Source organism: Oryx dammah, unplaced genomic scaffold (assembly GCF_014754425.2).
Source record: "Oryx dammah isolate SB20612 unplaced genomic scaffold, SCBI_Odam_1.1 HiC_scaffold_2, whole genome shotgun sequence".
In the NCBI taxonomy this organism is placed as follows: Eukaryota; Metazoa; Chordata; class Mammalia; order Artiodactyla; family Bovidae; genus Oryx; species Oryx dammah.
The window spans coordinates 150,146,861-150,160,264 of NW_024070186.1; the positions used below are offsets into that span (position 1 = coordinate 150,146,861).

The window sequence follows — 13,404 nt, forward strand, 5'->3', positions numbered from 1 at the left end:
TTAACAAACAGCAGAATTTACAATTTGAAAGGCTTTTTTAGTTCACAGGAGACAAACATTTAAAGAAAGCCTTCCCTTTTGTTTGCATTTTGCAGCAATCCATTAACTGTTTACATTTCATTGTAAAGAAGTTAAAACTTGTTTTTAAACTAGTCATTACTTCAGGGAAAGATAATTGATTTGGACTGCTGCTGCTGCTGCTAAGTCGCTTCAGCCGTGTCCAACTCTGTGTGACCCCATAGATGGCAGCCCACCAGGCTCCCCGGTCCCTGGGATTCTCCAGGCAAGAACACTGGAGTGGGGTGCCAATGCAACCCAATGCAGGAAAGTGCAAAGTGAAAGCGAAGTCGCTCAGTCGTGTCTGACTCTTTGCAACCCCATGGACTTCAGCCTACAGGCTCCTCCGTCCATGCGATTTTCCAGGCAAGAGTACTAGAGTGAGGTGCCATTGCCCTTTCCATTGATTTGGACACTACTCCTAATTTTGCTGCGTTCCCCTAATAGCGCAGTTGGTAAAGAAGCCACTTGTAGTGCAGGAGACCTCAGTTTGATTCCTTGGTCAGTAAGATCCCCTGGAGAAGGGAACAGCTACCAACTCCAGTATTCTGGCTGGGAGAATTCCATGGATTGTATAGTCCATGGGGTTGGAAGAGTTGGACGTGACTTAACTTTTCACTTCACTTCCTTTTTGCTAATGGTCCTCCTCTGTGAGGATGACAGCCCTGCCCGTCAGCCAGTGCTTCCAGGACTGGAGTCCAGTTGGAGAGAATGGTAAGGGTGCAGGCGAACCTGGCAACGGTGATGGGTTTTCCAGCCCACTGCGTAGTTTGTCATTGTTTACTCACCCTGTCGTGTCTGACTCTCTGTGACCCCATGGACTGTAGCCCGCCAGGCTCCTCTGTCCGTGGGATTTCCCAGGCAAGAATACTGGAGTGGCTTGCCATTTCCTTCTCCAGGGGATCTGCCTAACCCAGGAATCGAATTGGTGTCTCCTGCACTGCAGGAGGATTCTTTACCACTGAGCCACCCAGGAAGCCCGGGGACGCTCCAAAAACCTTAAAAATGCAGAAATGGAGGCAACCAAACAAACCCAACTGAGGGACATTCTAAGGTAAAATTGCTGTGGACTCTTCAAAAATGTTAAAGTCGTGAAAGACAAGGAAAAGTCAAATTGCTTTAGACCAAAGGAGACTAAAAGGACATGACAAATAAATGCAATGAGAGATCCTGAATTTTTTAAAAATGCAATTGGGATAATTAGAGAAACTGGCATATCATATATCTGTATTGATATTAATATTGATATTGATGTATAAAAATTGTATCAATGTTAAGTTTCCTATATTTGATCATTGTAGTGTGGTTATAAAAATGGAAGATCCTTGGTCTTAGGAAATATACACTAATCTATTTAGAAGTAAAATAGTCATGCTGTCTGCCACTTACTTTCAAATAGTTCAACAACACTGCTACTTGTTGTTGCTGCTTTTGCACTGAGAGACTCTGTAGAGTATTAAATCAAACGTGGGCAAATGATGAGGTGAAGTGAAGTTGCTCAGTCGTGTCCGACTCTTTATGATCCCATGGACTGTAGCCTAGCAGGCTACTCCATCCATGTCCATGGAATTTTCCAGGCAAGTATACTGGAGTGGGTTGCCATTTCCTTCTCCAGGGGATCTTCCCGACCCAGGGATCGAATCCAGGTCTCCCGCATGGCAGGCGGTCGTCTTACCATCTGAGCTACCAGGGAAGCCCAGGGCAAATGATGACAGCTGCTAAACTTAGATGTAGGAGGTATAGGAGTTCACTGTGTATTTCTTGCCATTTTTCTCTAAGTTCAAATCTTTCTCAATAAAAAGATAAAACATGAGCCTCCTTCCTCCACTTCCACCTCCAGCAATGCAATGATGGTAAACTGCACCTGTGGTTTTGAAAAGTGTTTGCTTGAGAGCAAGGAACCTGTTTATTCCCTATGAGTTTGAGCTGGGCTCTGCACATAGAGATAAGTTTCAAAAGTGTCCAAGTGGCCAATTCTAAACACTTTCTTGGGCCATCTATCTGCTCTGTGTACTCAGACATGACACAGAAAAATGCTGATTTGCACGCACATCAACTCTGGGAACAGGTGGAGCATATGGAGGAGAAAAAAAGAACCGCTATTTCCAGTAGAAGTTTAAAAACTCCCCTGCCTTCTCCTTAAATAATATTAAACTTTGCTATTTGCATTGCCCCTTCTTATGAAGTATCCTACGTGTCTTATAAATAGCTCAGTAAACCTCAGAAGATACCTCTGCGGTGGTTAGGTGTCAGTCCTATTTTACAGTAAGGAAAGTGAGGTAGACTGAGGTTAATTGTTTGAATTGGCCCTGAAAATGAGTCACAGATGCCAGACATTGGAAGAGACCTTAAAGGTCAGACCCCTCCTTGATGCATGAATCCCCTCTACACAGCTGCTGCTGAACACCTATTAGTTTGGGAAATTCTCTACCTCACTTTTTGCAGCTCAATCCATTTTTGGACAGCTCCAGTTATATTTAATGAGCAGCAGTTCAAAGGAAAGGTACCTAGGTTTTCTGAAGTCTTAATCCAATTCCTTGTTCATTTATATGTACCACATCAGTGGATTTGATGTCATAAAAATGACTGTGATGGGACCCAAAGATAAGATCATACATTTTAAATATTAATTTCATCTTCATGTGAACTTGGAAACATGCAAAATGGCATTTCACAAACATGTTAGTATATTAATACATCCAAATCTAATAGAATTCTTAAAGGGATCTATATACTCTCCAGAGGGGAGGAAAAAAACAGACTGAGAAATGGAGATGGGTGAGTGAATTACCTGAGGAAATACAGCACTTTTAAGTGCAGATATTCATATGTATGTTTTTTCAAAAGGGCATCAAAAAAGGCTAAAGACTGCTGAAAGAATATTTGTGTCTCTTAATGGAAAAGAGCCCCATAGAAGAATCTAGTCAAAATATTTGAGATTAACTATGTGCTACTTAGCTCTACCAGTATGTTTTGGTCCTGAATTCTGGCTAATATCAATGGCAGATAAAAAATAATGTCACCATGAAATATCTAAAGATTGGTTTCCTGAGCAGAAATCTGAAATTTTGAAGGGTTCTGGTCAGAGGATTAGAGTGGGTAAACAGAAAGGGTAGAAAGAGTAAGGGCAGAAGGAAAAGAACTGTAATATATTATCGTGTTGGTACTGAGTGCCCAGGATTTTCCATTCTCCAATTACTTCAGGTAGGATTGTAGGAGGGTGTGTAGCAGAGTGGTTTGGCTAGCACAGGTGATCATAACAACACAGAGATGTAAATTATGGTTGCTAAGGTGAAAAATTCACTTATTCCTTTACTTGGTACTGATTGTTTATTTTTTGGCTTGACCACCTATGTCAAAACATTTAATTTTCCTTAAGTCCAAATTTTAGACCTTTCTAGGTTCTTGCTTCTATACAGTATATTTCTATTTTTTGGGGGGAAATGAAGGAAAATATCATAGGCATAACAAACCCAAGTCACTGTTTAAATATAGCCAAAGAGTAGCTATTGCACTTACTTACAGGGTGGTTGAGCATTTTAAATGAGTTAATTACATTCGATAATTAGAATAGTGCATGGCAATCAGTCAGCACTTTGAGACTTTAGTTATTGTGATTTTTGTGGTTGTCATTTTTCTTGGGTTTTCTTTCTGGATTCACTGTTTTTTCAATCACTGACATTTTTATATATGTTAGATTATTTCAAATGAATCCTCATTGTAAAACTTTGAGACTATATTTGAAGTGACAGATAATACTCTTTATTGTAGGCTGCATTTTATAAATTTCATGCTCTGATGTGTTGAAAAAGGTAACCATGGATAAAAAAAATCTTAAGTACTATGTTTTATGAACATATCTGGATGGAACTGACTTAACTGATGGTCTCATCTAGTTCCATCAATATCCTGAGGACCCTTGAGTTCGTATCCCAGTGTCTACTACATTCCTGAACTCCAGATTCATATATTAACTGCCTCCTCCTCAACTACATGTGGAGGTCTACTAGACATTGCAAAATCAAAGAACAGATCTATGACTGAACCCCTGATATCCTTATTTCTCCAAACTATGTCCACGTATACCTTTTCTCATCTCAGGCAAAGGTAACTCCATCCTTTGGTTCAGGCCGAAAAGCTTAGTTATCTTTGACTCCTCTATTTCTTTCATCCAGCCTACACTCCCTCAGAGCATTATGCTAGCTCAACATCAGAATACTTCCAGTATCTGACCATTCCTCATCTATTGGTATCACTTTCATCTCTTGCCTTGATTTCAGTAGGAGCCACCAATTTTATGCTTGCCTATGTCATTTTATTATACAAAGGCCAGCATGATCTTTTTAGGATATAAATTTGATCATGTCACTCCTCTTCTGAAAACTCTGCAATGGTTGCCCATTTCGTGAGGAGCCGAAGCTTATTCCAATAATCTCCAAAGCCCTCCATGATCTTTCAGGCCCACAGGTATGACAGAGTCACACTTCCCTCTCACTGGAATCCAACCACACTGGCTTTCTTATTTGTTGTAAATAAAGGTTTATTAGTGCAGTGCAAGTCGCTCAGTTGTGTCCAACTCTTTGCAACCCCATGGACTTTACAGTCTATGAAATTCTCCAGGCCAGAATACTGGAGTGGGTAGCCTTTCCCTTCTCCAGGGGATTTTCTCAACCCAGGGATTGAACCCAGGTCTCCCGCATTGCAGACGGATTCTTTACCAGCTGAGCCACAAGGGAAGCCCAAGAATACTGGAGAGGGTAGCCTAATCCTTCTCCAGTGGATCTGACCGACCCAGGAATCGAACCGGGGTCTCCTGTATTGCAGGCGGATTCTTTACCAACTGAGCTATTAGGGAATCCTAAAGGTTTATTAGAACACACTAAATACTTGTCCATTTCCATACTGTCTGTGACTGTTTTCTTGCTACGTCAGCAGAATAGTTGTGACCAAGGCACTCTAGCTCATAAAACCTGAACTATAGAGTATTAATATCTAGCCCCTTTGAGAAAAAAGTTTGCAGGCCCTTGTTCTACAGAGCTGACGGTGCTTACATTTCACTAACACTGGCCATAAGAAAGCAGAAACTGCTGAATATTCTCCACACTGCATTTGGTGCTCAGCTTCTCAGCTCTTTTTGATGCATGTGGAGGGATGGAAGCCAAGCTTCCACCGGGGGTCTAATGAAACAGAGGGGGTGACCAATGAGCAGCAGTTTCCCATTGCCTAGGGTAAGTGTGGGAGTCAGAGAGAAGTAGGTGACTGATGGGAAAAACATCCCGGCAACAGAGAGAGAGGAAGCGAGGCAAAACTTCACTCCTCGTAACTGTTCTCTGGGGTCTCTCTACACTTGCTCTTCTAGAGGACAGAATTCTGCCTACTAGTATATAGTGATTTGGACTTTGTCCTCAGAGACATGCACAGTGTTCCACAGAGTTCAATGGAAATCATGGACCATTTAGTCCCATAGACATCTGCACTGGCTTCAGGCTATTTAACAAACTCCTAAACAAATCCCAATAAAGTGCTCTCTTTAATGGGTACTTAAGGGCGGGTGCTGAGCACACCTAAGTCCTTTCTTTTCCGTCAGGGTTAGTAAGTTTTCTCCTTTTTATGGCTTGATAATTACGGCAACCAAATCCCTGAGTCAAGTAGTATTAAACCCACTCAGAGTCAAAAGATGTCTGCTCTTATTGATCTCAGTTGACCTGTTTACTCTCTGGGTTCCAATTTAATGGCTCAATTGATTATTCATTTACATTTTTAATGTCTTTGTGAGCAAAATCATTTTACCATGAATCATCTCTAACTTAATGGGCAAACACATACTCATTTTGGATTTTTCAATTTTAATAATTATTTAATGAGCAACTGTGCTCAGGTGAACTCAATAGGAATGAAGAGATTTCAGTTTCTTTTTAAAGGTAATAGAAATGATGGTTCAAATTCCCTCTATGCAAAATGGCTGTCAGTTGTGGGAACTCACTTGTAATCGAAAGGGTGGTTACGATATCAACTTTTATATTATTCTTTTGCAAATTATAGTTTTTCTCAATACAATTTGCAGTCTACAAGTTATGCCCACACCTTTAGTTAAATTAAATCCAGCTGTCTCAATATTATTCATTGATTTGTTTCCCTTTTAGATGGTCCTGTTTTGCTGGAAATGGTAAAAATAATGAGAGAAAATTATGCTAAAGAGTGTACTGCTGCTGCTGGTGCTAAGTCACCTTAGTCGTGTCCGACTCTGTGTGACCCCATAGACGGTAGCCCACCAGTCTCCCCCATCCCTGGGATTCTCCAGACAAGAAGAGTGGAGTGGGTTGCCATTTCCTTCTCCAATGCATGAAAGTGAAAAGTGAAAGTGAAGTTGCTCAGTCGTGTCTGACTCTTCGCGACCCCATGGACTGCAGCTCACCAGGCTCCTCCGTCCATAGCATTATTTTATTAACTCATGGGATTCTCTATGTACAAAGGTAGACAACATGAAAGGTATACTATACCAGTATACAATATAATGTATACCATAAGGCTTTTAAAGTATACATATGGAGTTCATTTGTTAATATATTTTCTTCCTTCACAGCAAGCAGGTGACGCTCTAAGAAGCCACTGCCACTGCCTGTAGCTTATCCTTCCTAGTAGGACTGTTTTGAATTTGGTATTTATAAATTATATATACAGTCAACTAATTTACTTCTTTCTAAAATGAGATGATGTATAAGAAAATACATAAATGCATATTTCCAACCACAAAAGTCACTTTTCTCTGACAGCTGAAAATGGAAACAGAGTTTAGTGCCAAAGAGAGGGGGCTCCTTGTTCATTTTCTGAGGAACAGTATCCATAAATGCTAGTATCTGGTGAGAAAGAGTGAAAAGTGAGATACTATTAAAAAGTTTAGAAATGTTTGGTTTCGTTAATTTTTGCTGATAATTTTATTAGCCCTACTACCAAATGTATAGATTAAGGAAAGCAGATAATATCGATTCTTGAAAAAAAATTCCAGAAATAAAATAGTATTATTCTTTCCACATGTAATTACTAAGCACTTCCATATATGCCAAGACTAGGCATATAGTGCTAGATAGCAGATTTTAAAAATAAATAAGATCAAATCTAACTTTTTGGAATGTCTAGTCTCATAAACATTTAAACAGATCATGAGAGCATGTAATATAATGCTTATATTTATAATGTGCTATTAACTCCCAGTGTGGTCTCAGAGAGCTTTAGAAAGAAAGGGGAGTTGAGTGTGATCATGGAGAGTGGGGGAACTTATCACCTTGGAGCTTATGTGGCAGACCTTCCAAAGTGAGGGGCCAGCCTCAGAAAGAAAGATTTGGGATGGACTTGGGGGTATTTAAGAAATGATGTGAGAGAACTGGGGATATAGCTCAGTTAGTACTTGGGTTAATGAAGATGAGAATGGTTAGATGGTGAAGAGCTTTAAATTAGAAGGACTTGGACTTTTCTATGTGGGAAGTGTTACTGGCAGAATTTAAACTGCATGAAAGGGGTCTTTAACTCCAACAAACCTCAAAATGTAAACAGAAGGCAAGGGGGGAAGGTACCAATGAAAGAAACTTCCAATTGGGTAAGGTCAGAAAAATGTCTAATGAGGTGCTCAGCACATGTCTGTCCTTCACCTTAAAGTTGGCAGGTGAAACAAAGCGAGCTTCATTAAGGACTCATTACTTGGGTTCCTAGTCCTTTCCCCATGAAATGATCAGATCTATCAATACAACCTCTAACTGGATTCTTCTGTGGATGTACTTAATCTTTTATTAATTTTTATTGGAGTACAGTTGCTTTACCTACCTTAGAAACTTTTTAAGACATTTACATAGCTACTTATTGAATTGGAATCATATTTTGAAGTGGTCATTTCCAAACTTTTTCTATTTTATTTAACAATGGAGCCGTGGTCATATTCTTCATGGAGCTGGATACATTAAATTGCACTTAAGTTTGATGATGAAAGGGTCATCAGAAAGGATCAACCCTCTGGGGAGTTGATAGGAACCAGCTACACACGGGGCATCCAAACTAGAATACTCAATTAGCTTCATATAAAAACCATCTTCATGCACTCTGCCTGATGAGTCAATGTCTAGAGAATACTCTGGCTCCCTTTATGCCAACCACACATGGCCAGGTGAGGGCTTGTGTGAGTCCCATACCTGTGCTATCTTCATACACCACGGTCACTGTCTTCCAGTTGTAGTAGAGGACCAGATCCAAGACTGCCCTGCTGATAGCCGCATAATCAGGGTAGAGGTTGATGTAAAACAGGTCTCTGTTGTCCACGGAGGGGTGTTTCCAGCGAGTCTGTATATGTGGAACCTCGAGAGCGTTGCAGATAGACTGCACAGCACTGACGGAGGAGCTATGGGAAGGACCAAAGAGAGCAGCCACACCAAGCGCCAGCTGATCACACGCTGACGTCCACAGACAAGGAGAGAGTGGAGAGGGGGAGGAGGGGAAGGGAGAGAGAGAGAGAGAGAGCTCTGTGAATTCAATCTCCCCTTTCATGCTTCCTCCTTATTTTCACTATTGGAAACTTTCCTCCACTCTTCATCTGTATGTTGAGGAAACATGCTTAATCCAACTTCCAACATCCCTGAGATACTAAATACTAGAGATGTAAATGTCGAAATGATTAGCAACACATCACAGGGCCAATGCCCTGCAAACAAAAATGAGTTGTTGGTCTCACTTCATTACTTTTAATCAGATGGAGTTTAAATCTCTTGCTTGGTGTGATGCCACCCAGAAGCACTCAGAGTGACTATAAGCCATTTGCCAAGTGAATGTCATGAACTCAGTTCTGTCATGTGACAATGTGGCAGTAAAGATAACTAACGTGGTCACTGAATCAGAAGCCTCTCTGGGTGGCTGCAGAGTACTTTGGTTCCAGTCCTTCCCAAAATTCAGAAAAGAGGTCTAGGCTATTGAGAAATTGTCACTCCAGTATTCTGGCCTGGAGAATTCCGTGGACAGTATAGTCCAGGGGGTTGCAAAGAGTTGGACACAACTGAGCAACTCTCACTTTTCACCTTTTCACTAACGTCATAGGCAGTGCAGTGAGTCAGGGTCTCTGGATAATGGTAGAATTGACCAGAGTCCAGGGACCCAGCTCAAGGATGGGCCTATTTCTACATCAACATTAGCCAACATGTAGTTGAACAAAATAAAGTAGATATGTACATAAAAATTAATTTTAACATTATTTTTTTGCATTATAAGATTATATACACTCTAGATAACTTAGAATATTGAAAATTATAAGAAAGCCAAAATGGCCCTGAAATTCCATCAACTTAGAATAATATCAATTCACATTGAGTTGGATAAAAAATTTGTTTGGGTTTTTCTGTAGGAGCTTGTAGGAAAACCCAAACGAACTTTTGGGCCAACCTAATATTTTGGTATTCCAATTTATCTACAAATTGAACAGGATATAGATACAGTTTGATACATTGTTTTCTATATTCAACACTAAGTTTAACACTAAAAGCACACTCTTACTCTCAAGTCATTATAAATTCTGCAAAAGTAATATTTTTAGTGGCATAGAATAGCCTAGTCCATGATGCCGAGTGTCATTACTTATTTAACTAACCATACATCACAAAGAGTCAGACATGACTGAGCGACTGAACTGACTGATGATGCAGAATGGAGCTTCCCTGGTGGCTCAGATGGTAAAGAATCCACTTGCAATGCGGGAGACCTGGATTAGATCCCTGGGTTGAAAAGATCCCCTGGAAAAGAAAATGGCAACTCACTCCTGTATTCTTGGCTGGAAAGTTCCATGGACAGAGAAGCCTGGTGAGCCATGGTCCATGGAGTTGTAAAGAGTCAGACATGACCGACTGAGTGCCTGAACATGTGGTACTGAATTAAGTTGCTCCTGATTTTTGGTTATTATAAGTAATATATAAGCACTTATTGTACTTCTTATATTTTCTCTAACTTTTATGTTACTTTCTTAGAGTAGATTTTCAGCTATAATTAAATGCTATTGATATTTTTAAGTTTCTTGATATATATAAACCAAATTCTCTTCCAGAGAGGTTGGGACAGATTATCTTCTATAACCTCATAAAATAAAAGTGTTAGTCACTCGGTTGTGCTTGACTCTTTGTGACCCCATGGACTATAGCCCTTCAGGGTCCTCCATCCACGGAGTTCTTCAGGCAAGAATACTGGAGTGGGTTGCCATTCCCTCTCCAGGGATCTTCCTGACCCATGGATTGAACCCAGGACTCCTGCATTGCAGGCAGATTCTTTACTGTGTGAGACACCAGGGAAGCCCCATCATAGATATATGCTGGCATTGAACATAAGTGTAAAAACATTTCAAATTTATATATTCATGCTAGTTTAAAAGAATTTGGGACTGCTGAGAAACAATAGTTGAAGATATGAATTAAATAATAGCAACATGTGAAATTGTGTTGATTTTTCTAATAATGCCATTTCACAAGTAAAAGATAAGCAGAAAAAAAATATATGGCCTTGTTAAGCTTATCTGACTTGATTTGAAGAGAAAAATTAACATGTAAAATTTTGAGAATCATATTTCACATATCTGTGGGACAGCTAGTGTACACAATCATTCACAAGGAACTTTGTGACACTGTGCTCTTCATTACTGAATTATCACATGAGATATAAAAGCATAATTTTCTAATACTATAGGTGAAAACTGTCCTCAGATGCTAATTTTCTGGATGTGCTTTTACTGGTTAGCAAGAAAAAGTGAAGGCATGAGAGTATATGAACTCTTGTTTTGTCTAGCATAGGCAGTGGATTGAGATTTCTGCTAATATTTAGCTTGGGGATTCTAATATTACTTGACAGAAAATCAATCCTTTTGAATTCTGTTTGCCAGAAAATAACCAGTTTTAAGAAGCTTTGGGGGTGTTTAATTTATAAATATGGCAGGTACTTCAGGTCATAAAAATGTTTTGGATTTTATGTGGGTTGAAGTATTATTGTTAAATGTGGCTGGCTTTCTGGGGATATCTATTCAACAGTGTTTTGCAGGAGTGTGTATGCGAGCATGTGTGTCTGAGAGAGACAGGGAGAGGAGATACAGAGAGAAAGGGACAGAGAGAGATCTAACTCGTAGAGATAATTTATGTGAAGATGCTTATACACTTTAAAGTTCTGTATAAATACAAAGTTTCATTATTTGTTCACAGACGGCTCTGATCTATATAGTATCTGCAACTTTATTGATCTTTAAAAAGGGAAATATTCTTATACTCCAATGATGCTATAGATTTTTAAAGAAAACCACTATACTATTCAATTTTCATCTGTACTCCCAGGAAAGCAAATTTCAGTTTTTTTTTTTTTTTTTTTTTTTCGAAAGGACACAAGAATTTGACAGAAGAGCATATTAAGTGAACACACCCTGCAGTCCTAATGAGGTTAACTCTAAGTGGAAACAACCCGTGTTTAGTTACTTGGAAATTAGTGTGAACATGGCATACATTGTATTCCACTTAATTGTATGTGTTTGTAAGATTTTTTTTTTTAATGTGGACCCTTTTTAGTCTTTATTGAATTTGTTACAGTATTGCTTCTGTTTTGTGTTTTGGCTTTTTGACTGTGAGGCTTGTGAAATCTTAGTTCCCCAACTAAGGATGAAACCTGAACCCCCTGCACTGGAAGGCAAAGTCTTCACCACTGTACCACCAGGGAAGTCCCCACTTCTGTGTCTTTGATGGGCAAAGCTTTCCTCTAAAAGAGAAAGAGCCCCTCATATTCTGGGGTGATATTCCCAGACGAACACCTGTAGGGAAACCCAACAACTCTCTAGTTAGAGTCTATCTTCCAAGTATGTCAAATGTGGCTTGAAAGGGTCATCTTGGAAATGTTTGGAGAATTTGTAAATAAGTCCCACATCAAAGACTCTTTCCATGAGACAAACCTTGCAGCCTGCATACAAATTAGATTATTTTCTAGGAAATTGTCTTCTGTTCAGACACAAAAGATTTTCTTTGATCCCATAAATTTCCCTGCTTTATTTATTTAATGGTTCCATTATTTTTTTTCTTATTTTTCCCTTTTTAAAAAAATTGACATAAAATATTATATTAGTTTCAGGTGTAAAACATAATGATTCAATATTTATAATCTTCACATTTCTCTGATCTTGTGGAAAGGGAATAAGGTAATATTTGAGAGGATGCTAGGTAATCCCACTGGCTCATGGCCTCTTAGAATTCAGGCTGTGAAGTCTGTGTGTTGTGGGCATTTCCACATGCTTGGTAGGTATGACCTTCCACAAAGTTTTATTTGACTGCACTGTACAATTTCATGGTGGTATCTCAGCCTCAGGAAGGAAAAACAGATCAAGCTTGACATTTTCCATTCACAGCTGAACCAGTTAATCATAGAGTGCAGGGCACTGAAAGGCAAGCTGATCAGAAAGGCCCAGAAAACAGAACTAGGCAATGTCCATTAGGAGGGTTCAGATGGTGCTGGGCCGAGATCGCCGGCAAACCCTTGGCACAGAGATGTCCACTGTGCAAAAGGGCAGGTAGCAAAGAAAAGGTGACTTGTGGAGCAGAAACATCACCCAAAGAAGCTTTTAAAAGTGTGAAAATAGTTACCTCTCCGTGAGGCTTCGAAACTATCAAAAAGGTTAATTTTCTGGATATCGTAGGTTAATGTGGTGTTAGGCATCAGGGTTCGATTTCTGTTAATACTGGTGACTGCAAACTTGAACGCTAATTCTTCAACGTTAACAGGTTCATTTTCCACAGTTTCAAAAATCCCTCCTGCAGAAGCAAAAGAGATGCATGAAAAGCATTAGTTATATTATCCATGTGCATTCTTTAAAGAGAAGAATATAAGTGATACAAGCAAAAGGCCCAAAAGAATCAAAGTAAGAATAGTCAAAATAGATCCCAACCCCAGTCAAAAGTTACATCTATCAGCATATCAGATGCAGATAAAACTTCATATGTGTGCGTAAGATTTCAAATCCAATACTGGACTGTGCAATACCTATCAGATGGTAAATGGATTCCAAATATTTAGTATCATATCAAGTGTGATTGATAATTCGATGGAGGATGATTTTCCACAGTGTGGTTGACCTAAGCACAATTTTAGCTGTATCCTGGTAGGACCATCTTTCCTTAGAATGAAACTCATTCTATTTAAAAAAAAAATAGACATTCTTGACTCCAGAAGGAGTATGCAGAGTTGAGTAGGGCAAAATGAGTCATATGGACACTTAGATTTTTTTCAGAATGAACATACCTCTTCCTTGTGGCTCAGAATTCTGCAGTCATATCCTAGTACTTTCCAAAGCGTGTGGGCAGA

At 39.5% G+C, this 13,404-nt stretch overlaps 1 protein-coding gene across 2 annotated transcripts in view; it reads right to left on the reverse strand.

The window, feature by feature from the left end:
• The window catches only part of GRIK1 (glutamate ionotropic receptor kainate type subunit 1), a 171,822-nt gene extending 158,976 nt beyond the window's left edge, over positions 1–12,846 (reverse strand). For both annotated transcript variants that reach the window (XM_040227736.1, XM_040227728.1), the window contains exons 1-2: positions 12,687–12,846; positions 8,238–8,495 (exon numbers count right to left, since the gene is read on the reverse strand). In XM_040227736.1, coding sequence (XP_040083670.1) covers positions 8,238–8,495; positions 12,687–12,759 — 331 coding nt within the window. In that variant the 5' untranslated portion in view covers positions 12,760–12,846. The remainder of the gene's footprint in view (positions 1–8,237; positions 8,496–12,686) is intronic.
• Between the last annotated feature and the right edge of the window lie 558 nt (positions 12,847–13,404).